The sequence below is a fragment of the Salvelinus fontinalis genome, chromosome 4 (assembly GCF_029448725.1).
Source record: "Salvelinus fontinalis isolate EN_2023a chromosome 4, ASM2944872v1, whole genome shotgun sequence".
In the NCBI taxonomy this organism is placed as follows: Eukaryota; Metazoa; Chordata; class Actinopteri; order Salmoniformes; family Salmonidae; genus Salvelinus; species Salvelinus fontinalis.
The window spans coordinates 50,130,229-50,156,451 of record NC_074668.1 but is presented as its reverse complement, the minus strand read 5'-3'; the positions used below and the strand labels follow the sequence as shown (position 1 = coordinate 50,156,451).

At 41.9% G+C, this 26,223-nt stretch overlaps 1 protein-coding gene across 1 annotated transcript; it reads left to right on the top strand.

Moving 5' to 3' along the window:
* LOC129853938 (hippocampus abundant transcript 1 protein-like) lies at positions 1–25,253 on the top strand. Its single transcript, XM_055920475.1, has 12 exons — positions 1–241; positions 10,682–10,774; positions 16,424–16,486; positions 17,129–17,256; positions 17,715–17,829; positions 17,944–18,162; positions 18,459–18,572; positions 19,151–19,222; positions 19,386–19,498; positions 19,672–19,769; positions 20,053–20,207; positions 21,375–25,253. Exons 1-12 carry the CDS (start codon positions 170–172, stop codon positions 21,588–21,590), a joined length of 1,458 nt encoding a protein of 485 aa, XP_055776450.1. The 5' UTR covers positions 1–169; the 3' UTR covers positions 21,591–25,253.
* The last annotated feature ends 970 nt before the right edge of the window (positions 25,254–26,223 follow it).

Below are 26,223 nucleotides of genomic sequence, written 5' to 3'. Positions count from 1 at the left end.
CGTCATGACGTAAAATCCGAATCTGACAGAAAAACTCACAACAGTTTACTCAGGCCGGGTAATAGTCATAGTTAGTCATAATCATCAAGACAACCTGGAAGAGACGGATGTATCTAAGAATATTACACAGCATGGACTTTATGTAAATATCGTTACAGCAAGATGTGAAATGACCCAGGAGAAAATACCGACTGAGACCAACGACATCATGTTGGTCCGAAACATGAGAGATGGGACCCCTGTAAGTGAAATTAACGTTACCCACGTTTGTACATCCTTCAAAATATTTAGCTAGCGTCTGTAGTTAGCTAGTAACGCGTTAGGTACGGCTATGCCGGAAGTGTCAACGTTATTTAGTCCATCTTGTTGCTACCAGTCAGTCGAAGTTAGCATGTTATTAAGTAGCTACTAGCTAGTACGTTAGCTTTCTAGCTAACGTTAACTATCTCTTCTGTTTTCGCTAGCTAATATCTCTGCCATTTTGACAATCTCATTTTCACGAGGTTATTGTGTCCATATAGATAATTACGTATTTTCACACGATTCGGATACATACACGTTAGATAGCTTTGTCGCTACATTTTGCGAACTCGTTAGCAATAAAGTTTGCTGTCCGTGCTCTTGAATTCTAATCTGATATGATTAGCTAGGCGAGGGTCGGGGTCGGGGTCATATGAACAGGGTGCACATGACAGTAAGTGGCTATAGCTACCACAATAACATACAGCTGGGTGCCCTAAAATGTCTTTATCCAACATGACATTGTAGTAAAGTAAAATGTTTGGTCTGGAGCTATGCATGTAGCGAACTAGCAAATCACATTACTTGGCTTTATCAATTTTTTAAAACCGATAGGACAGCTGAAAATACAAACATTTTGGTTAAGGAAAATATATTTCACAGGTGTTTAGGTGTTACAATGATTCTCTACACAATACTTGCTTGTTTTGTCACATAAAAAATAAATAGGCCAACTATTCGAACTTTAGCAACCAGGAAATGGCGACGCGATTTCTGCATAGGGGCACTGGCCTACACATAATACCCCATAATGTCAAAGTGGGATGATGTTTTTCGAAAATGTTACAAATTAATAAAAAGTTACATTGAAAATCCCTTTGGGCATGGTAAAGTTAATAATTACACATTGGATGGTGTATCAATATCAATACACCCAGTCACTACAAAGATACGGGCATCCTTCCTAGCGCAGTTGCCGGAGAGGACATGAAGCCAATGGCGACTTTAAAACCGTTAGAGTTTAATGGCTGTAATGGGAGAGAACTGAGGATGGCTCAACAACATTGTAGTTACTCCACAATAGTGATTAACACCGGGATCCCGGGACCACTCTTCACATGTCCTAAAAAAATGTAATGACAAGATCCCGGAAATTACAACATTTCCCCCCAATGTCGCACAAATGCAATTCCAAAAAATACACAACATGAGCAGCAGCAGATTGGCCGAAAGTAAAATGGCACATTATCCAAACAGGTTGCTGCATGGAAGCCTTTAACCTAGCGTATTTCCTTCACATGAAGATGCAATAATTTCAAAGCGAATGCATAATTGACACTGTCGGACTGCACACGCGAACCGAATGCAGTTTAGAGTTCTCATCAGAACTGACGTTTAGATCACGGTCTGACCCACAGCCGGTAAGTTGAAGCCCGAGCCCCAGTTCGACATAACAGGAATGAACCCGAAAAAGACAGATTTCTAGAAGACAGCAGGCTATTTTGATTTAAATGTGTTGAGAACATTGCGACGGAGGCAGGCAGCAGCGCAGTGAGGAGACGAGGAAACAAAATTGAGATGAGTGCTAATGCTTGCTCATATATTAGTAGAGCAGAAACGTTTGCTAGCACGTTATACAAGTCTGCTTGATCTTCACTCGCGTAGTAGCCTGTCCTACTCCTGACCAAAAGCCTTTGGTTACTTCATCTCTGGCTGGACAAGTGGAAGTGGTAACTTATTTATTCGTCTACTCATCTATCTACTGATCAGAAAGATTTAGCATAATGTAAATCAAGTGTATTATTTATCTATTGACTCATGTATTAGCCTTATATAGCCTTATATAAAGCATAGGCTATTTTCCCACTGAATCCCAGTGAAAGAGTAGGCAACAACACATCTGCCACGCTGATCCTTAACACTGGGTCCCCTCAGGGGTGTGTACTTTGTCCCCTCCTGTATTCCCTGTTCACCCACGACTGCATGGCCAAACACTACCCCAACACCATCATTAAGTTTGCTGACGACACAACAGTGGTAGGCCTGATCACCGACAATGATAAGACGGCCCATAGGGAGGTGGTCAGAGAACTGTCAGTGTGGTGCCAGGACAACAACCTCTCCCTCAATGTGAGCAAGACAAAGGAGCTGATAGTGGACTACAGGAAAAGGCGGGCCGAACAGGCCCCCATTAACATCAACAGGGCTTTAGTGGAGCGGGTCGAGAGTTTCAAGTTCCTTGGTGTCCACATCATCAGCAAACTATCATGGTCCAAACATACCAAGACAGTTGTGAAGAGGGCACGACAGGAGACTGAAAAGATTTGGCATGGGTCCCCAGAGCCTCAATAGGTTCTACAGCTGCACCATCGAGAGCATTCTGACCGGTTGCATCACCGCCTGGTATGGCAACTGTTCGGCATCTGACCGTAAGGCGCTACAGAGGGTAGTGCGAACGGCCCAGTACATCACTGGGGCCAAGCTTCCTGCCATCCAGGACCTACTATATAATAGACGGTGTCAGAGGAAAGCCCATAAAATTGTCAGACTCCAGTCACCCAAGTTCTAGACTGTTTTCTCTGCTACCACATGGCAAGCGGTACCGGAGCGCCAAGTCTAGGACAAAAAGGCTCCTCAACAGCTTCTATCCCCAAGCCATTAGACTGCTGAATAATTCATAAAAATCTCCACCGGACAATTTATATTGACCCCCTCTCCCTTTTGTATATTGCTGTCCCCTGTATATAGCTTCGTTAGTGTTATTTTTATTATAACTTTTTATTTTAGCCTACTTGGTAAATATTTTCTTCTTCTTGATCTGCACTGTTGGTTAAGGGCTTGTAAGTAAGCATTTCACGGTGATGTCTACACTTGTTCTATTCCGCGAATGTGGCAAATAAAGTTTGATTTGATTTTGAAATCCAGAATCGCATGAAAATTCATAACTTTATTTTGTAATCCATAGGTTTCATTATCAAAGCACGTCTCACCTAGTCATGTCAAATCCCGCGATAACATTTACCCCGCTTCTCTGCGCTGTCTCCTGTTGCGGCCCATATGAGAGCTTCGGTAGAGAATGTGTGATCAACAGACTGAATGAGAGTAGGTATGGATAGTTTGTTTACGGAGTTGGTCCCTGTTAAGATACCTTGCTATTTAAACAATTTCCTCTCTTCATCTCCCTGTTTTATTCATGAGCTGATCTGTTTAATCAACAACTCAATTTTGCCAAATAGGGGATATTCTGTCATTTGTTGCAACGTTGGTAATTTGACTTTTGTTTGACTGTCGTTACAATGTTTGTATGATTCAGAAACGCTATAGCCTACTCTGGGTGCGTTCTGTGGATCCTGAGCACGCTCTGTGTGGAGATAGCCTAGGCCTACTGCTTAATTGCGCTGAATTAATTGAGGAACATGATAACACTTGGAATTTATGAACAGCCTGTTTCACAATTGTCGATCAAAGTTACTCTATCATTACTAAATATCAGTTTCACTTGCTGTGAAATCTTAAGATAGTGGGTAAGCCGACAATGTAATTTTGGGAGATCCCTGTCAAAGTGACTGTATCTTGGTTTTAAACGCTTTAAATGGGCACTTCCGATTTTTGCTGTATTTCCCGGGACTCTCTGGAAAATTATTAATTGTTCCCGGTATCCACAACACTAACCTAACTGACAGAGTGAAAAGAAGGAAGCCTGTACAGAATAAAAATATGCCAAAACATGCATCCTGTTTGCAGCTAAATGGCACTAAAATAATACAGCAAAAAAATTGGCCAAAGCAATTAACTTTTTGTTCTGAATACAAAGTGTTACGTTTGGGATAAATCCAATACAGTACATTACTGAGTACCACTCTCCATATTTTCAAGCATTGTGGTGGCTGCAGAATGTTATGGGTATGGTTGTAATCGATAAGAACTGTGGCGTTTTTAAAGATAAAAAAGAAACGGAATAGAGCTAAGCACAGGCAAAATCCCAGAGGAAAACCTTGTGGAGTCTGCTTTCCAACAGACACTGGGAGATGAATTCACCTTTTAGCAGGACAATAACCTAAAACACAAGGCCAAATATACACTGGAGTTGTGCATTCGGAAAGTTTTCAGACCCCTTCCCCTTTTACACATTTTGTTATGCCTTATTTTAAAATTGCTTAAATATAATTTTCCGCTATTAAATCTACTCACAATACCCCATAATGAAAAAGCAAAAACAGGTTTTTGCAAATGTATAAAAACTAAACTAAACAGAAATACCTTTTTACATACGTTTTCAGACGTTTTGCTATGAGCCTCGAAATTGTGCTCAGGTGCAACCTGTTTCCATTGATCATCTTTGAGATGTTTCCACAACTTGATTGGAGTCCACCTGGGCTAAATTCCATTGATTGGATATGGTACCACAATTGACAATTCGAAGGAATTGTCCGTAGAGCTCAGAGACAGGATTGTGTCGTGGCACAGATCTGTGGAAGGGTACCAAAACATTTCTGCAGCATTGAAGGTCCCCAAGAACACAGTGGCCTCCATCATTCTTAAATGGAAGAAGTTTAGAACCACCAAGGCTCTTCCTAGAGCTGGCCTTCTGGCCAAACTGAGGTGTCAGGGGGAGAAGGGCCTTGGTCAGGCAGGTGGCCAAGAAACCTGATGGTCACTAACAGAGCTCCAGAATTCCTCGTCTGAAGGAAACCTGGCACCATACCTACGGTAAAGCGTGGTGACAGCATCATGCTGTGGGGATGTTTTTCAGCAGCAGAGACTGGGAGACTAGTCAGGATCGAGGGAAAGATGAACGGTGCAAAGTACAGAGAGATCCTTGGTGAAAATCTGCTCAGGACCTCAGACTGGGTTGAAGGTTCACCTTCCATGTCCTTGAATGGCCCAGACAGAACATCTCTGGAGTGACCTGAAAATAGCTGTGCAGCGACGCTCTCCATCCAACTTGAGAATCTGCAGAGAAGAATGGAAGAATCTCCCCAAATACAGATGTGCCAAGCTTGTAGCGCCATACCGACGAAGAATTGATGCTGTAATCGCTGCCAAAGGTGCTTCAACAAAGTACTGAGTAAAGGGTCTGAATACTTATGTAAATGTTTTTATTTGCAATAAATTTGTAAAAATTTCTCAATGTGTTTTTGCGTTGTCATTATGGGATATTGTGTATAGACCAGGGGAGGACCTTCCTCAGTGAATTTCATAAACATAATGAAACATTTTTAGGTAACTATGCTAAATATATTCACCTCACCAAATAATTTATTAAAACGCACTGTTTTGCAATGAAGGTCTACAGTAGCCTTAACAGCACTCTGTAGGGTAACACCATGTTCTAGCCAGAGGACAGATAGTTTCCATCCTCCTCTGGGTACATTGACTTCAATACAAAACCTAGGAGGCTCGTGGTTCTCACCCACTTCCATTCGGGCTGGGCAATGCTGTATATCGCATTACTTTGATTTAATTCAAATTAGTTTTTGAGCGATATTCCAAATGCCTGTAGGTTTTGTTTTTCTTTTTTTTATCAGCGTTTACGTCCACTTGTTCTAATGTTGTATTTTTGGTCTCGTCTCCTTCACTCACTGGGGCGGCAGGTAGCCTAGTGGTTAGAGCGTTGGACTAGTAACCGAAAGGTTGCAAGATCGACTCCCCGAGCTGACAAGGTAAAAATCTGTTGTTCTGCTCCTGAACAAGGCAGTTAACCCACTGTTCCTAGGCTGTCATTGAAAATTAGAATTTGTTCTTAACTGACTTGCCTAGTTAAATAAAGATAAAATAAAAACTACTGTGTGCACCTCCCCATTTACATCAGAGATCTGTATATAATGACGAAAGGCACATCTCCGCCCTAACAATGGGAATCGTTTTCCCAAATGCGGGAAGGCAGGCGTCAAGCTTAGGTCCAAAATAAGCCCACACACCAAGCCTCTTCCCCTGCCTCTCACGCTTACAAAGTTGAGAGTTCACATCTTCCTCTTTGACCAGGGTTGCCATGTTCACATTTTTCCTGCCAAATTGGGATACGTTGAAAATGTATTGGTTGCAGGTTTTTGGGCTACTTCTAAGTTGCACTGCGGCTGCCATTTGTGTGTGTGTTGAGAGAGCATGCAGCTTAGACCACTATTGGCTGAGTCATGTGAGTGAGAGTAGACAAAGCAGCACACGTGCTCGTCAACTTTTTACCAGTTGTAGGTAGACTATTTAACTTGTCATTATGCGCAAGTGGAAACTTGAAATGGAAGTTATGTAACTCCCTTGCTTGCTTCTGTTATGGGGAAAAGTCCTCAATGAATACATTTTCATCTGTTGGCCATCAAGTAGCCTACCTGGAGCTGGCAAACAGATTGAACAAATAGCCTATAACTTCAGTGTATTCTGGTTGTAGCCTTGTGTTATTATGCAATTATTAATGGCCACATTTAGTTGATCAAATTGGAAGTTATCAAAGCTGTATCGCAATTGCCAGTCAGTGGTTAGAACGCATTAGATTGACGGTAACAGTCAGTCAGATTTAGGCCCCAGGTAAAAAATGAAATAATAATAATAAACACTGGCTGTTGTTGACAAGCATATTCAGTTCATAAACATATCATTCATATTTAATTCAGTGATTGAAATTTTGACCCCATCCTCAGTAGCCTATTCCAGCAGGCTATTGGGAAACACAAGCACTTCTTAACTCGAAATCGCCAAACTATTCATGTTCAAATAAATTAATCTGTAACTTTGAACTAAGCAAGCTGCTAAATCGTTCAGATGACATCTTGCCTACGTTTGACTTACATCTTCAGTCTACAGAAGCCTATCAGGGGCTATAGGCTACTTGCATCTAAGTACAATCGTAAACCGAGATTTTAGTTTGTAGCCTATGCCTATTGAAATGAGTTAATTTTCAATAGCCTAATGCCTGCTACAAGAAGTTTGTCATTTTTAGTGAATGTGAATTATGCATGGTTGTAGTTACATTAACAAAAAATGGCATTTTCGTGGATAGACTTGAAAGCTACTATTTCAAGGATTTTTCTTTACATTGTAGAATCATAGTGAAGAGATCAACACTATGAAATAACACAGATGGAATCATATAGTTACCCCAAAAAAGTGTTAAACAAATCTAAATATATTTTATATTTGAGATCCTTTGCCTTGACAGCTTTGCACACTCTTGGCTTTCTCTCAACCAGCTTCACCTAGAATGCTTTTCCAACAGTCTTGAAGTAGTTTCCACATATGCTTTTCCTTCACTGCAGTTCAACTCATCCAAACCATCTCAATTGGGTTGAGGTTGGGTGATTGTGGAGGACAGGTCATCTGATGCAGCACTCCATCAATCTCCTTCTTGGTCAAATAGCCCTTACGCAGCCTGGAGGTGTGTTGGGTCAGTGTCCTGTTGAAAAACAGATAGTCCCACTAAGCGCAAACCAGATGGGATGGCAGACTGCTGCATAATGCTGTGGTAGCCATGCTTGTTAAGTGTGCCTTAAATTCTAAATAAGTCACTGACAGTGTCACAAGCGAAGCACCATCACACCACCTCCTCCATGCTTCACGGTGGGAACCACACATGCGGATATCATCCGTTCATGTACTCTGCGTCTTACTAAGAAGACACAGTGGTTAGAACCAAACATCTTAAATTTGGACTCATCAGACCAAAGGAGAGATTTCCACCTGTCTAATGTCCATTGGTCGTGTTTCTTGGCCCTAGCAAGTAACTTCTTATTATTGGTGTCCTTTAGTAGTGTTTTCTTTGCAGCAATTTGACCTTGAAGGACTTATTCACGCAGTCTCCTCTGAACAGCTGATGTTGCGATGTGTCTGTTACTTGAACTCTGTGAAGCATTTATTTGGGCTGAAATTTCTGAGGCTGGTAACTCTAATGAACTTATCCTCTGCAGCAGAGGTAACTCTGGGTCTTCCTTTCCTGTGGTGGTCCTCATGAGAGACAGTTTCATTTTAGCACTTGATGGTTTTTGCCACAGCACTTGAAGAAACTTTCAAAGTTCTTTAATTGTTCCGGATTGACTGACCTTCATTTCTTAAAGATATGATGGACGGTCGTTTTCTCTTTGCTTATTTGAGCTGTTTTAGTTATAATATGGCCTTGGTCTAAATAGGGCTATCTTGTGTATACCACCCCTGCCTTGTCACAACACTGATTGGCTCAAATGCTTTAACAAGAAAAGAAATTCACTTTTAACAAGGCACACCTGTTAATTGAAATGCATTCCAGGTCCACCTCATGAAGCTGGTTGAGAGTTTTTATTTTGTGTTTAACCTTTTATTTAACTAGGCAAGTCCGTTAAGAACAAGTTCTTATTTACAATGATGGCCTAACAAAAGGAAAAAGGCCTCCTGTGGGGACGGGGGCTCGGATTCAAAATTTAAAAAATATATAAATATATGCCAAAATGCACATTATGACAAGAGACAACCCTACATAGACGACAACAGAGCAAGGCAACAACACATGACAACACAGAATGCCAAGAGTGTGCAAAGCTGTCAAGGCAAAGGGTGGCTACTTTGAAGAATCTCAAATATAAAATGTATTTAGATTATTATTTTTTGGTTAGTACATGATTCCGTATGTCTTATTTCATAGTTTTGATGTCTTCACTATTATTAGACCAATGTAGAACATAGCACAGATAAAGAAAAACCCTAGATGAGTAGGTGTGTCCAAACTTTTGACTGGTACTGTAGGTGCTGGGCTTATAAAGAATTATAGTAAACAATAATTCCCCCACACTGTTAAAGCTCCCAATTCACCGCTTATTGACAAAGTTCCGATCCGTAACGAATCTTCGTCAGGCCAAACACACAAACTGGGTGCTCACATCCCAAAATATACACATTTCACCTCACATGACCGTTGTGGACATGACGTATGGTGGGTGCAAAAACTATTTGTGTATCTCTAATAACTTGATAACAATGAGATGGGTACATGTAGTAGTTCCAGATAATTACAAAATGTCCAAGTAGGTGACCTGGAAGACAAATCAAAGTGACATATTCATGTAAAAAATGGTCAGATATCAAACTCTTGTTTCAGACCTCTAGGAGACATGGTACACAAACGGGGATTCCAATCCATTACAATTCTCTTCTCTAGTAATAGATGATCAGTATCTTCCCCCCTCCTAGGAGTCTTTAACATGTTCGATGCCAATGTATCTCAAAGAGCTAATGTGGTGGCGAGCATCCATGAAATAATTTAAACACCCAATTCTAATTTTCCCCTTTAATTGACCTGATCAAACCAGGGGTTCACATACTTTTTCACACATGGATATTGCATGTTGAATCATTTGTGGATAAATAAATGTTGAAAAAGTAATGTTTTTGTGTCATTTGTTTAATCAGGTTATCTTTGTCTATTATTAGGACATAGATTAAGATCTAACGTTTTAGGTTTGAAATATGTGAAAATCCTAAGGGGTTCACAAACTTTCTCCGCATTGTACATCTAATAGCTAATTAGCCATATTAGCTAGCTACTAGCTCCCTGTGTCCCCTCCACTGAGATTTATAGTCCCCTCTTGCAAACTTCTTGCGCACATTGTCTGTTTTTCTTCATCTGTAGGGTTTCACACTGGTTGTTGTTGCCGGGACAACCTAAAAATACGCCAGATTGATACAGCTATGACCAAAAGTGACTGTTCCCAACAAGCATAGGCAATCTCTTCCGCCTCATGTTACCAAAACCCTGCCAACAAGTCGAAAACGATAACCTAAACTAAATAGCAAAATTTAAGAATTGCGATTGATAATTTGAATTTTGACCGTCTTAAACCACACAGAGTATGGAAAAGCATTGTCAATTGCCAGTTGAGAATTTATTAGATTTGTCACAATTCATGTTATCACAACAATGCAATTAAATGGCAAACATGAGAAATTATTTGTCATTTATGCATTTACGTTAGATTTTTAAATGTGTCAGTGTTGTACTGGTTAGTACCATGGGAATTAAATGTCAGACATTTATCTTTTTCAAATTGGCAGACGTGTACTCAATCATGAAAACTATAATGGAATTTATTTTGCATTTCAATATGAATTTTGTCACAATGCATACCTATTGAGGAAAAGGAATTGCAATCTTGATATTGATTTATAATTTTTCCATTTGCATTTCCAATTGAGTTTCGGCAGGAAACTCCTCCATTAATATTCATCAGAATCAACCAATAGGAAGCTTTAAGAGTCTACGTAACTAACTTACATTAAATTTAATTCGGAGTTTCCGACATGACCTGAACGCGGCAGTAGTCCCCCTACTGTAGCATCTCCCCACGTTGACATATTTTCACTTTTAGAACAACAAGGAAGGTTGTAGCAAGTTCTTGCTCAATGTTGTTTTTACAGATAAGACACTGCTATTTTGCACCGTGGACTGTCCTAAACAGCCTCTGTCACTATCTTCCCATTGCAGCACACCACCGGCCGTGCCAAGGTGTCCCATGCAGTTGTGGTCATCTTTCTAGAGTTCTTTGCTTGGGGGCTGCTTACAACACCAATGCTGACTGTAAGTAAACACACCAGACACCTAAGTTTAAATTTTTTATATTTTATTAGTCATTTTAACACAGGAGGACAGTTTTATTACTCATCCTTGAGATGTTTCTACCTTGTGGTAAATTCAATTGATTGGACATGATTTGGAAATGCACACACCTGTCTATATAACATCCCACAGTTGACAGTGCATGTCAGCCAAAATCAAGCCATGAGGTCAAAGGAATTTTCCCTATAGCTCCAAAACAGGTTTGTGTCAAGGCACAGATCTGTAGAAGGGTACCAAAACATTTCTGCAGCATTGAAGGTCCCCAAGAACACAGTGGCCTCCATCATTCTTAAATGAAAGAAGTTTGGAACCACCAAGAGTCTTTTTAGAGCTGGCCGCCCAGCCAAACTGAGCAATCGGGGGAGAAGGGCCTTGGCCAAGGAGGTGACCAAGAACCCGATGGTCACTGGCAGAGCTCCAGAGTTCCTTTGTGGAGATGGGAGAACCTTCCAGAAGGACAATCATCTCTGCAGCACTCCCCCAATCATGCCTTTATGGTAGAGTGGCCAGAAGGAAGCCACTCCCTATGACAGTCCACTTGGAGTTTGCCAAAAGTTACCTAAAGGACTCCCAGACCATGAGAAACAAGATTCTCTAGTCTGATGACTTGTCAGGATCGAGGGAAAGATGAATGTAGCAAAGTACAGAGAGATCCTTGATGAAAGCCTGCTCAGGACCTCAGACTGGGGAAGAGGTTCACCTTCCAACAGAACAACGACCCTAAACACACAGCCAAGACAACACAGGAGTGGCTTCTGGGCAAGTCTCTGAATGTCCTTGAGTGGCCCGGACTTGAACCCGAATGAACATCTCTGGAGTGACCTGAAAATAGCTGTGTAGTGACACTCCCCATCCAACCTGACAGAGCTTGAGAGTATCTGCAGAAAACAATGGGAGAAACTCCCCAAATACGGGTGTGCCAAGCTTTTAACGTCATACCCAAGAAGACTTAAGGCTGTAATCACTGCCAAAGTTGTTTCAACAAAGTACTGACAAAGGGTCTGAATACATATGTACATGTGATAGTTCAGTTTTAAAAATGTCTAACAAACTGTTTTGCTTTGACATTATGGGGTATTGTGTGTAGATTGATAATTAAAAAATATATTTTTAGAATAAGGCTGTAATGAAACAAAATATGGAAAAAGTCAAGGGGTCTGAATACTTTCCGAATGCACTGTAAATAGGTAGGTGCTACAGAATGTCATTATTGGTGAGTTTGGACATTTACATGTGAACGAGAGACATTGTGCAAATGAACAGAACTGGCTATGGAGTAGCATGTGTACATGCTGTGTCTGGAGTCTGGAGTTGGTAGGGCAATGGGCCTGCCTGGAGAAGATGGCGAAAGAGCAGACAGGCTGAGAACGGAGAGGAGAAAAAATGCAAGGAAATCAAAAGACAGTGGCAGCTGTACAGATAATTCATCCAAAGGGCTTTGACTTCTCAAACACGGCAAAGCCAACACAATATGATGCCCCGTCACCTTATTAATTCAGCCACTTACTTACTTAGATAACTAGCAAGTTAAACTTAGGGCTTGCTTTAACGTAGAATTCTTTGTTTTTCACACTCGGAAAAAAAGATAATACGCATAAATATCTTTCTTCTCGTCATCAGACAACTTTGTGCTTTTGTTGCACTTCTCCACTGGGATGAGAATTCAAAAACGGGCATTCTATCAGCAGACAGCGCTCTGACTGATGTGTAGCTACTTTTCTCTGGTACTTTTCGTGGTGTGGCCAGCCAACTTTTCTCTGGTAAAGTGCAAGCTGGCTACATTCTTTCTGTGATCAACTGAAATATGATGGCTGTGCATTGATTTAGCAAAAAAAATACCTTGCTTTTTCATTGTAGGCTCATTTAGCCTACTTCCAGCCAAATAGCGTTGTACTTCTGTTATCATCTGATGAAAATGACTATTTTCTGCCAATTGTGTTGCACTAAAGTATTTTCTGTAATGGTAAACTATAGTTGCACGTTCCTGAACACTCTATTGAAGCAAAGAAAAAAACTGACTTTCAATATAAAACGCAACTGGTGTCAATAAACAGCGGTACTCATCTGCTTCCGCTTTCTCCAGTTGTGCTATTTACAAACAAACACGTGACTGGCTCAAATGTTCTGGGGAACTACGGTATGCTTCATAATGTAAAATAATGACCGATGAAATGGAGAATTCAATCTGCTTTATCTTCTAACATATTGCACAAGTTGACTACAGGTATTTACTTAAAGTAGCTACCAATATATTAAAATGTATTGAAAAACTTGTAATAAATAGTTTCACCGGTATTGAAAAACCATCCCGTGGCTATTTCAAAATACCTCGGTATACAGTATACCACCCAAGGCTAGTGCTCACCACCCGCTGGCGGTCGTTAGCGGAGCAATTCCGGTACCAGGCTGCGATGCAACTGGTCAGGATGCTCTCGATGGTGCAGCGGTAGTATTTGGAGAGGACCTGGGGTGGCATGCCACATTTCTTCAGCCTGCCTTAGGAAGCAACGGTGCTGTTGCACCCTCTTGACGAGTGGTGGTGTTGGTCCATGTCAAGTCCTCTTTGATGTGGATGCTGGCCCACGTGTTAAGAGTCTGTATGGAGTAGGTTCTGTTGCCATTCCTCACAACCTGTGGTCTGCCCGTCAGGAAGTCCAGCGTCCAGTTTTAGAGGGTAGTGTCCAGAGTTGGGGCTCTGCGCTTCGAGGGAACAATAGTGTTGAATGCTGAACTGTAGTCAATGAACAGCATTCTCACATAGGTGTTCCTCTTGTTCAGATGTGTTAGTATGATAAATGGTTGTAATGGCATCTTCCGTGGATCTGTTGGAGCGGTAGGCAAATTGGAGTGAGTCCAGTGTGCCTGGCATGCTGGCCTTGATGTGGGCCATGACCAGCCTCTCGAAGCACTTCATGATGACCGGTGAGTGCGACTGGGCGGTAGTCATTTGCGCATGTCAGCTTGTTTTTCTTGTGCACTGGGATGATGGTGGTCTCCTTGAAGCAAGTGGGGGGACTACAGCATGGGACAGGGACAGGTTGAAGATGGCAGAGAAGACTCCCACCAGCTGGTCAGCGCACACTCTGAAGGCGCGGCCAGGGATGGCATCTTGGCCGGCGGCTATGTGTATTCACTCATGAGAGTTCCTCACGTCAGACTCGGAGAGCGAAAACATCTGGTTCTGGAGCAGCGAGAGCCTTCCTGGATTGCTCAGTATTGTCTGCCTCGAAGAGTGCATAGATTGTGTTAATCTTGTCTGAGAGGGAGGGCACCACACAGCTGGATTTGCCTTTGTAGTCCGTGATAGCCTGTATTCCTTGCCACATGCGTTGCGAGACTGAGTTGTCAAATATCGATTTAAAGTTTGAGTTTAGTGTCTTTTTGCATCCCTAAAGGATTTGTAGAGCTCGTTCCTGCTTGCCTTGTACGCGTCGCACGCCACCGACTTGTTGGGGTTTGCGCTGCTGACATTGAATGCTGCAGTATGGGCTCTCAGCATGGTACGGATTTCTCTGTTCTTCCAGGGTTTTGGTTAGGGTATGTCTGGATTGTTTTTGCAAGTACATCATTAACACATTTCATAATGAAGCCTGTGACTGACAATGTATATTCCTTAATATTGATGGATGAGTCCTGGGTGGATGAATCTTTGAACATATTCCAATTAATATTCTTAAACAGTCCTACAGTATTGAGTCTGCCTCTGTCCAGTACTTCACTATTCTTTGTGTTGGTGGCTCCCTCTTGAGTTGCTGCTTCTAGGCAGGGAGTAGGAACAGAGAGACGTGATCTGATTGGCCGTTGTGGAGGCGGGGGACGGCTTTGTATGCGTCACAGATGTTTTGTGTACACATGGTCCAGCACGTTGTTTCCTCTCGTGGTCCCGGATACATTTTGGTGATCAATCAATCAATCAATTTTATTTTATATAGCCCTTCGTACATCAGATAATATTTTGAAGTGCTGTACAGAAACCCAGCCTAAAACCCCAAACAGCTAGAATGCAGGTGTAGAAGCACGGTGGCTAGGAAAAACTCCCTAGAAAGGCCAAAACCTAGGAAGAAACCTAGAGAGGAACCAGGCTATGAGGGGTGGCCAGTCCTCTTCTGGCTGTGCCGGGTGGAGATTATAACAGAACTATGCCAAGATGTTCAAAAATGTTCATAAGTGACAAGCATGGTCAAATAATAATCATGATCGTGATACTTTGGAATAATAAAATAAAAAACTTGCTTTGTTAAAATCTCCCCCGTCCATAAAGACTTCGTCCGGGTGAGAGGATTCTTGCTGGCCAATTTTCTTGTACAGTTCGCTGAGTGCCGCTTTGACGTTTGCTTGTAGCTGTTTGTACGCAGCCGTGGTAATAACGCACGTGAATTCCCTCGGCATATCGTGGGGTCCAAAAACCCAAAACTCAATGTAGGGTGAACAGGAGCTTGATGTTTTTAACTTCGGTACACCATGAACTGTTGACGAGGAAGCATATGCCTCCCCCTACTCTTACCAGAAGCCGGCGTTCAATCAATACGGAAAATTGAAAAGTCGTCTGGTTGAATAGCAGAGTCAAAAAAAGTTTTTTTTTTTTTTTACCGTTATTTTGCCAGGTAAGTTGACTGAGAACACGTTCTCATTTGCAGCAACGACCTGGGGAATAGTTACAGGGGAGAGGAGGGGGATGAATGAGCCAATTGTAAACTGGGGATTATTAGGTGACCATGATGGTTTGAGGGCCAGATTGGGAATTTAGCCAGGACACCGGGGTTAACACCCCTACTCTTACGATAAGTGCCATGGGATCTTTAATGACCTCAGAGAGTCAGGACACCCGTTTAACGTCCCATCCGAAAGACGGCACCCTACACAGGGCACTGTCCCCAATCACTGCCCTGGGGCATTGGGATATTTTTAGACCAGAGGAAAGAGTGCCTCCTACTGGCCCTCCAACACCACTTCCAGCAGCATCTGGTCTCCCATCCAGGGACTGACCAGGACCAACCCTGCTTAGCTTCAGAAGCAAGCCAGCAGTGGTATGCAGGGTGGTATGAGTTGTCCATACGCCATGTCTCTGTAAAAACCAAGACTCGGCATTCCCTGATGTCCCTCTACGATTTGAAGCCTTGCTCTGAGTTCACAAAGTTAATTTTCCAGCGATTGGACATTAGCCATCGGGATGCTAGAAAGAGGAGGACATGTAGCCTGTCTTTTCAGCTTGGCTTGGAGTCCCCTTTTTCGTTCTTCTTCTTCGTCACCGGCATTGCCTTCTGTCGTCTCGGCCAGGAGAAACAGGTAAGCCAGCTGTGCGAGAAATTTATTATTCCAGAACTGGGAGGCTGAGCGATAAGTCTGTAGCTTCTGATTCATGATCCAGAAGTGTTTGTCGCTCGTAGGAAATTATTGCACAAATATTCCGAGCAAACAAAGTCATAATTAATGCAAAAATACCAATTAATAAAAGCAAAGTCGAGCAGGAAGCGGCAAGACGTGCGCCCTCCTCAGTGCCCCAAAGGTCATGAATGAATGAATGAATGAATGAATGACAGCATTATCTGTTTAGACTTTGCAAATGACCTAACAAGGGTATTTGTATTGTCTCCTTCCTCTGTCCTCCAGGTTCTTCATGAAACGTTCCCACAGCACACATTTCTCATGAATGGTCTGATTCAAGGTGTTAAGGTAAGAGGCATTTCCATTTGGGTTGCTTTTAAGATTCAATGTTTTTTTTTTTGTTTAAAAAATAATAATAGTAACTTATCTCAGTTACGATAAGAGGATATTTGGTCACTATGCTCACTTTCTAATTTCAGACAGCCTTGTTCTTTTAGTTAATGTTTCTGGATTATTTTTAGGTGATCTAGCTTTTTCGTGTAGGTGAGAGGTGCAGGGGGGAAACTGTTTGTCTAGTTTCTACTAGGCACTGTCTTTTCGTCTATCTGGTTTGTTCAGATCAGCATTAGTCACTGGTGAAAAGAGCTGAGTATTACAGCATTGTAATATAACATTGTCATGTATGAGATGGTTGTCAGTCAGAATCACAGAGGGTTGAGCTTGCCTGGTAACCCAGGTCTGCCTAAGGTTTGGTCATGATCGTCTTTGTGCTGCATTTACTACCCACAGCAAGACCCCATGTTACTATACTTCAGTTAGCTATGTCACACTCTTTATGTGCTTAGGTGAGCAATTTTAACATTGGTTATGTAGCTCTTTCACACCTACATTGAGTTGTGTGAAACGACTGCCCATATAGGTCTCGTGCTTGATGCATTTTTGGCGTAGCATTGTGATTACATTTTACCCACCCCCCTGTGTCGTGTGTAGGGGTTGCTGTCTTTCCTGAGTGCCCCTCTGATAGGTGCCTTATCAGATGTTTGGGGCAGGAAGTCCTTCCTGCTGGTTACAGTGTTCTTCACCTGTGCCCCAATCCCCCTAATGAGGATAAGCCCATGGTAAGAGGCACCGGTAGACATAGCACCCTTTGTGCTCAGTCACATGCTTCTCATGTGAGTGATCTCTACAGCGCTCTCTGTGGCTTCTGACTGCGAACCTGCTGGGAACAAGGGTCGTATGTGGGCAATGGGAAAATCTCAATTGCATACTCCTCGTGTCCTCTCTCTTTGCCTCCTTCTCAAAACCTATTGGATGAGAAAGCCATAGGTCCCTCCCCTCTGATCTTCTCCTCCATTGGGTTTTGAGAAGGAGGCAAGAAGAGAGGAAGCGAGGAGTAGGCAATTGAGATTCTCCCTATGTGTTTTCTGCTGATGCTTACCTTCTCTCACTGAGAGAAATGTATCTTCGCTGCTGAATTTAAATAACTTTGTTTTCAATATACATTTCTATCAGTGTTGAATATGTGACATTTCCTCTGTTTTGAGTAAGATTTTTACTTTTGAATGTTTCTCTACAGGTGGTATTTTGCCATGATATCAGTCTCGGGCGTCTTCGCTGTGACTTTCTCTGTAATATTTGCATATGTTGCAGACATCACTGAAGAACATGAAAGAAGCACAGCATATGGACTGGTAATGGCTCTTGTCTGTCTTAATGCCTTAACCCCCACCACTTATATGTTAAAGAGGATAAAATAAATTAACACACAAATGTTGAGAATGTTCCACCTTCCCCTTCTGCTTCAGGTGTCAGCAACGTTTGCCGCCAGTTTGGTCACGAGTCCCGCCATCGGTGCCTACCTTTCTGCAAATTACGGCGACAGTTTGGTGGTGCTAGTGGCCACTATCATCGCAGTGGTGGATATCGCCTTTGTTCTTTTGGTCGTGCCAGAATCTCTCCCAGACAAAATGAGACTGACGTCCTGGGGGTCGCCTATCTCTTGGGAGCAAGCTGACCCCTTTGCTGTGAGTGACATTGACATAACCTTACCCAAATTGAATAAACTGTTATACCTTATGTACATATGCAATGCAAGAAGGCAATTAGCTCCGTAACATGGCGATTTTGCGGAGTGAAAAAAATTGAAGGGCTGCATACGTCTGCGTATTTTGGATCGTCATTTTGCATTCTTGCGTATGTTGGTTGTGTACAAATTAACCTCAAGTCTTACAGCTGTTCGATATGTTTAGAATTTCACTGTGATACTGAATGTTGACCACTTGTTTTGTTTTTTTCTTCCTCACATGTCATTTGTCCACAGTCTCTTAGGCGAGTGGGAAAGGACCCGACAGTGCTGCTTATATGTGTCACAGTGTTCCTGTCCTACTTGCCAGAGGCAGGCCAATACTCCAGTTTCTTCCTCTACCTGCGACAGGTGCGACTGGTTATAAGTCAGTTATAAGCATCATGGGACGTCTTAAGTCATTCTAGCATTGTTATCAATCATTATGTAATGTTATCTGACCAGTGTTGCCAAGAATTTTGCGGTGAATTTCGCTTTTGGCTCCTTGATTTGTCGCTAGAACGCTCTAGATGTTTTGGCATTGCTGCGACGGTCACAGCCCAAATTTGGCTTGCTGCGGCGTAGCTGCAGTCTCTGATGTAGCGTTTTCGCCCCCTCTCCCGCCGCACATCCCCTCCCCGTGTGCTTCTCAGCCTGTGTGTGTGTCGTTGCTGTGAATCCCACTCTCGTTTGCGGCAGAATTTTTGTGTGAAAAGCCCTCGTGTCAACTTCACAAAGGCACACTGAAAAGTAGCTGAATTTGTCAATAGAACCAATAAAAGTCGCTGGAGGGGTCTGAACTTGCATAGTATTAGCAACAAAGTCACTCAATTGGCAACATTGCATCTGCCTTGTCTAAATTAATTGGATATGTTGAGGGTGACGTGTATACTTAACTTTTATCCACACTGTGTAATATGAGATGCACTGTGCTTTGTGTTCCTTTTCAGGTTATTGAATTCTCACCTGCAGCAATTGCTGCTTTTATAGCAATGGTCGGGATCCTCTCTATTATCGCTCAGGTATTGTGTTGATATATTAGTATTTTTTCTATTCATCAACTGTGAAAAGTGTCAATATTTACGATGTTCCACGTCAATATTTACCCCAAACTATTAAAAGATAATGAAGAATACAATATTTTGGATTTATTGTAATTTCTCTCCCCCCTTTTTCTTTTAACAGACATTGCTCTTAACCTATTTTATGAGAACTATCGGGAATAAAAACACAGTGTTACTTGGACTGGGGTTTCAGCTGTTCCAGCTAGCCTGGTATGGCTTTGGATCAGAACCATGGTAAGTTTGTGTTTGATCCACAGCCAAAATGATATCTCATACATAGGGTTGGTCTTTTAGTCTTCAGTGTTGTCCAGCTGTCTAAGTGTTGGCACCGCGTGAGTGTGGAGGGGATTTGTCCATTGTCCGTGTGAAATAGCTCTAACCCCACTGTGGGACCTCCTGCCTTTCAGGATGATGTGGGCTGCGGGTACAGTCGCAGCCATGTCCAGTATCACCTTCCCTGCAGTCAGTGCTTTGGTGTCCCGGATAGCAGCCTCTGATCAGCAAGGTAAGACAACACCAGTCTCCTCTCTGTGGCTCTACCTTTTCCCCTCCACACATTGCCCTTACACAGAGCTGCAGAGGTCACTGCCACTGACCAACTAAAGAGCAACAGCTGACATGTGACAACTGATTCAAGCCTTGGTGTATGTAATCTCTACCTTGCTCTCCCTTTCACCATAACAGGCATTATGCTTTATATGCCCTTTCTACCTGAGGTGTCTGAAAGGAGGTGAATTGTGAGTTTATCTGTGCCGTCAGAGTAAAATCTGTCTTTGTTACGTTTACAGGATGTGTCCAGGGAATGATTACGGGTATCAGAGGCCTATGCAATGGGCTGGGTCCAGCTCTGTACGGCTTCATATTCTTCCTGTTCAACGTGGAGCTGAACGAGCTTGACCCTATGACAGGAAGAAACAAAAGCACACCTCAGGAACCCAGCGAGGTACAGAGCCCGCTTACATCTTTAATTTCATGGCTGTGTAACTCTGAGATCATATGAGTACAGCTGTGTTCGTGTGATGGTGAATGTGATAGTCAGTTTGCTTTAGGCCCAAAGAGCACAAAAACCCCTTCTGTTGGCTAAGAAACAGTAGTTTTATTTTATGGCGTTGGATTAGTAAAACAAAAAGTTATCCCATTAAGAGAAGCTTCTTCTACTTTTTGATGATGGTTAAAATAATCATTATCAAAGTAAAACCTATCATCAATACATACAGTGCACAGCCACTCCTCAGTAAAAGATGCATGACAGCCCGCTTGGAGTTTGCCAAAAGACACCTAAAGGACTCTCAGAACATGAGAAACAAGATTTTCTGGTCTGATGAAATCCAAGATTGAACTCTATGACCTGAATGCCAAGCGTCACGTCTGGAGGAAACATGGCACCATCTCTACGGTGAAGCATGGTGGTGGCAGCATCATGCGGTGGAGATGTTTTTCAGCGGCATGCGCTGGGAGACTAGTCAGGATTGATGCAAAGTACAGAGAGAACCTTTAAAACCTGCTGCAGAGAGCTCAGGACCTCAGACTGGTGTGAAGATTCACCTTCCAACAGGACTACGCTCCTAAGCACACAGTCAAGACAACGCAGGAGTGGCTAGAGGACAAGTCTCTGAATGTCCTTGGGTGGCACAGCCAGAGCCCGGACTTGAACCCGATCGAACATCTCTTGAGAGACCTGAAAATATCTATGCAGCGACGCTCCCCATCCAACCTGACAGAGCTTGAGAGGAGGATCTGCAGAGAAGAATGGGAGAAAGTCCCCAAATACCAGTGTGCCAAGCTTGTTGCGTCATACCCAAGAAGACTCGAAGCTGTAATCGCTGCCAAAGGTGCTTCAACAAAGTACTGAGTAAAGGGTCTGAATACTTATGTAAAATTGTCTACGTTTTATTTGATACATTTGCAAAAAATTGAATCCTGTTTTTGCTTTGTCATTATGGGGTATTGTGTGTAGATTGATGAGGGGGGGGGGGCAATTCAATCCACTTTAGAATAACATGGTAATGTAACACAATGTGGAAAAGGTCAAGGGGTCTGAATACTTAACGAATGCACTGTACATGCAAGCGGATCGTTTTGGTAACATTTATTGTGAATTTTCTTTCAGAAACCGACCATTCCCGGTCCGCCCTTCCTGTTCGGAGCCTGTTTAGTGTTGCTGGCTCTCCTTGTGGCCATCTTCATCCCTGACCACAGAAGTATGGCAGTGAAGACCTACACGAACACGCGCAAAATCAGCACCAGCAACAACCTCCAGAGTTTAAACCCCCTGCCTGCCAGTGAAGAGGACATAGAGCCTCTCCTGCAGGACAGCAGCATGTGATTGTCTGAAAGGGACTCCAACATGAGCCCCCCTAATGGCCCCCAAACTACAACCTCAACCAGCAGCAGCTGACATGGAGCCATTCAGGGTATATCCTTCAACCACATTGAACACACCGTTCTGTTTCTACGATTAGGGAACGGTCTTTTGTCCAACGAGATGGTTTTATCGTTTACTGTGATTTTGCATTGCGACAAGGACAGAAACAATGCTGAGTTGAAGAGATGACCGTAAGCTCTGCTGGTTTCTCATGCTTAAAGAACCCCCCTCCTATTAATGGGTTTAAAAGGCCAATCAATGCCCACTCCAGCTTTATGTTAATAAAATATTGACCTGTATCTCATCAAAGTTACTGTGCAATCTAGATTGTAAACGGATTGGTGTATAGTTAGGTAAATACACTACATGACAAAGTATGTGGACATCTGCTCTTAGACCATCTCATTCCAAAATCATGGGCATTAATATGGAGTTGGTCCCCCCCTTTGCTGCTATAACAACCTCCACTCTTCTGGGAAGGCTTTCTACTAGATGTTGGAACATTGCTGTGGGGACTTGCTTCCATTCAGCCACAAGAGCATTAGTGAGGTAGGGCACTGATGCATACCAAAGGTGTCAAATCAAATTGTATTTGTCACATACACGTATTTGCGGGTGTAGCGAAATGCTTGTGTTTCTAGCTCCAACCTACCAGGTGTTCGATGGGGCTGAGGTCAGGGCTCTGTGCAGGCCAGTCAAGTTCTTCCACACCGATCTCGACAAACCATTTCTGTATGGACCTCACTTTGTGCACGGGGGCGTTGTCATGTTGAGTTGTTGTTGCTCCAAGACGTTTCCACTTCCCAATAACAGCACTTACAGTTGACCGGGGCAGCTCTAGCAGGGCAGAAATTTGACAAACTGATTTGTTAGAAAGGCGGTATCCTATGACTGCCATGTTGAAAGTCACTGAGCTCTTCAGTAAGGACATTCTACAGCCAATGTTTGTCTATGGAGATTGCAATGCTGTGTGCTTGATTTTATACACCTATCAGCAACGGGGGTGGCTGAAATAGTCGAATCCACTAATTTGAAGGGGTGTCCACGTGCTTTTGTGTATATATAGTGTATGTACCTTAAAGGTGATGCAATTTATTATAAATGCTGTGCCATATATTATTTTTATTTTTGCCTTTTTGTCATGCATTGTTGAATCAGCCGAGTGAGACTTGACTTGGACTTGAATGTTACAGAAATAGTTGCTGAAAGAGTTGAACATGACATTCCAAATATGCCTATCCACCCTACAAATCCCAACCTGAGTATATTGTCAGCTACCTCAAATGTTTACCTCTTCATAAAATGTAAATTTAAGACAAATCTAGGCCCCCTGATTTGGTATAGCTTCTCATAACCTTTAAAAACGAAATCATCACTTTTACAGCAACTGTTACTTTTTACATCTGAGTGTTAGTTCTTGTGTTGCATAAAGGTCTGGTGGGATTGTGGCTACCAGTGAAGTATTAATGGATTAACTTGAGACCCACAGTACAGTTGTACTCCTCAGTTTTTAACTTGAGACTTTAACATTTTAACTGCCAATCCTGAATTGAAATTAAAACTGTGATAATGGCATATTGTGGTACTTTAAAAAATGTAATTTCAGAGTACAGTTGTTTGGCCTCATAACTATTGCAACTAGTTGGAAAGTGCTTTTTTTTGTGGTATGGTACAGGTAACTCAAAATAAAGGATACACTTGAGTAAATGAGGGTTCTGGCCGCTCTGTTATGGTGCATTTTCCTGGCATGGTTTAGTTCCACTCAACCCCTTTAGAGGACAAGGTAAACACCAATGAATACACAGCCATTGAGTGATCACCAACTTATGGTTAATCCTTTCTGTCCTGATGGAAGTGGTCTCTTCCAGGATGACAATGCCCCCATCCACAGGGCACGAATGGTCACTGAATTGTTTGCTGAGCATGAAAAACGATTTAAACCGTATACCATGGCCGTCTGTTACCAGATCTCAACCCAATTGAACACTTATGGGAGATTCTGGAGCGGCGCGTGAGACCACGCTTTCCACCACCAACAAAGCACCAAATGATGGATTTTCTCGTTGAAGAATGGTGTCGCATATAGTGCCAGACAGTTGTAGAATCTATTGTATGCCAAGGTGCACTGAAGCTGTTCTGGTGGCTCGTGGTGACCCAATGCCCTATTAAGACACTTTGTGGGTGTTTCCTGTATTTTAGAGGTTGCCTGTATCTATTATGACCCAAGACTGAATTGAGACCAAGATGTTGCTCTGTCAGATCTTAAGATTTTTTAAAATGTTGCTTTCTCAAAGAGAGTTGGTGTAAAAAAACACAATACAACCTATATTTTTGCATACAATCATAACTAACCTGTAAAAGTGGAATTTAGTGTTACATTTTCCATTTTGTGTACTGTATTCATTTTGCCAGCAGGTTTGAATCTAACTTATGACATATCTCTACAAACATGTTGATGAAACAGTATGAATCTGTTCAATAACTTACGTAAGACCCAAGTCTTTTGGACTTTCGTAATGTAGCACTTTGTATATTTTAAGAACAAGGTCAATATATTTAGCCATTGTTATAGCTAAAGAAAACTATTCAATTATGCAGTTAAAATATACTTATTTCTACATGAACAAGTAATTTACTCAACTCTTGCAGTGTAAATTATGCATTCATTTGCTGAGTACTGCACCTTAATTTCAGTGAATGTGTGCCTAAAAATATATATACATGTTAATATACTGAACAAATATATAAGCGCAACTTGCAACAATTTCAAAGATTTTACTGAGTTACAGTTCATGTAAGGAAATTAGTCTGTAAGTCGCTCTGAATAAGAGCGTCTGCTAAATGACTTAAATGTAAATGAAGTCAATTGAAATGAATTCATTCAGCCCTAATCTATGGATTTCATATGACTGAGCAGCGGTGCAGCCATGGATGGGCCTTGGAGGGGATAGGCCCATCCAATAGGGAACTAGGCCCAGGCAATCAGAATGACTTTTTCTCCACAGAATGGTTTTTATTACAGACTGTAATATTTCTAACCCCCTACAGTTTTGAGGCCGGTTGGACGCACTGCCAAATTCTCTAAAATGACGTTGGAGGCAGCTTATGGTAGAGAAAGTGACATTCAATTATCTGGCAACAGCTCTGGTGGACATTCCTGCAGTCAGCATGCTCCCAACAAACTTGAGACATCTGTGACATTGTGTTGTGTGACAAAACTGCACATTATAAAGTGGCCTTTTATTGTCCCCACCACAAGTTGCACCTGTGTAATGATCATGCTGTTTAATCAGCTTCTTTATATGCCACACCTGTCAGGTGGATGGATTATCTTGGTAAAGGAGAAATGCTCACTAATAGGGATGTAAACAAATTTGTACACAAAATTTGAGAGAAATACACTGTGGGTATGGAACATTTCTGGGATTTTTTATTTCAACTCATGAAACATGGGACCAACACTTTACATGTTGCGTTTAATATTTTTGCTCAATGTATTTTGACGTCTTTTTAAAAATGATTTGAATTATTTCTTCATGGGTTGTGCATTTGTAATCGCTTTGTTTGATATTAAATCATAATTCTGGATAATATCTACAATAATAAAGAAATGTATAGCAATTGTTGGATGTCTGCATTACATAATTTATACTAACTGATTTTATAATCCACACATTTTGACCATTATGTGGGTATTCTATCAAATTTGATTATGTGAAAAGGATTCCTCATATTTGCTCTTGGTGTCATGCAGACTTCGAAAGTGTTTAATCATACAGCATTGTCTATAACAAATAATACAAACTGCTCACTTGCAAAACACTCGGCACCCCAGACACCCATTCAGTAAACTTGATTGACAATCATTGTCTTTGAGAAAAAAGTTAGAAAAATATAATCCTACCTACATTCAGGCCTTTCACTATTGCACTGCAACAAGTGTTTGGTCACATCAGAACAGATATACCATATTACAACTACCGTAAGGTCTCCCATAACATGTGAGAGACCATTTCGTAAATATTGAAGCTAGTGCTAGCCCAATCTGCACAAATTTTACACTTAACAAATGTATATCGATATGATCATGTCATTTACAAGCCTTATTGATCATGGATTAAAAAGCGGGGGACCATGCTTTCCTTGGCAAAATGCAAGGTCCCCAAAAGGCATTTGATATATGAAGTAGAAATCACACAGCATACTATATTGCAACATTTTTAAATGATATTGCACTCCAGCAGAGACTAGTAATCATGGCATAATATTAACCCATCCATAATCTTGAAAAAACTAACTTGAAATGTTAAAGTAGTACATTACCGGGTGCAATTACTGGGAGAGTTCCAGGTCGACTTCATTGCAGATGTTGCATTGCATCAACCAATGGTTGCGTGATATGTCATCGACTGCGTCGGCATCAGATTGCAAAATCATATGGAGTTAGTTTATATGTTAAAACAGTGCCGTGGGCCAATTTTGTATTTTTTTATTTTTTATCATGGGACAAAGAGAAAAATGTGCTGTTTTATAGCTAATCTCATGCTATTCTATATATTTTGCCATGAGGCTGAGAGAAAATGTTACTGTTTTA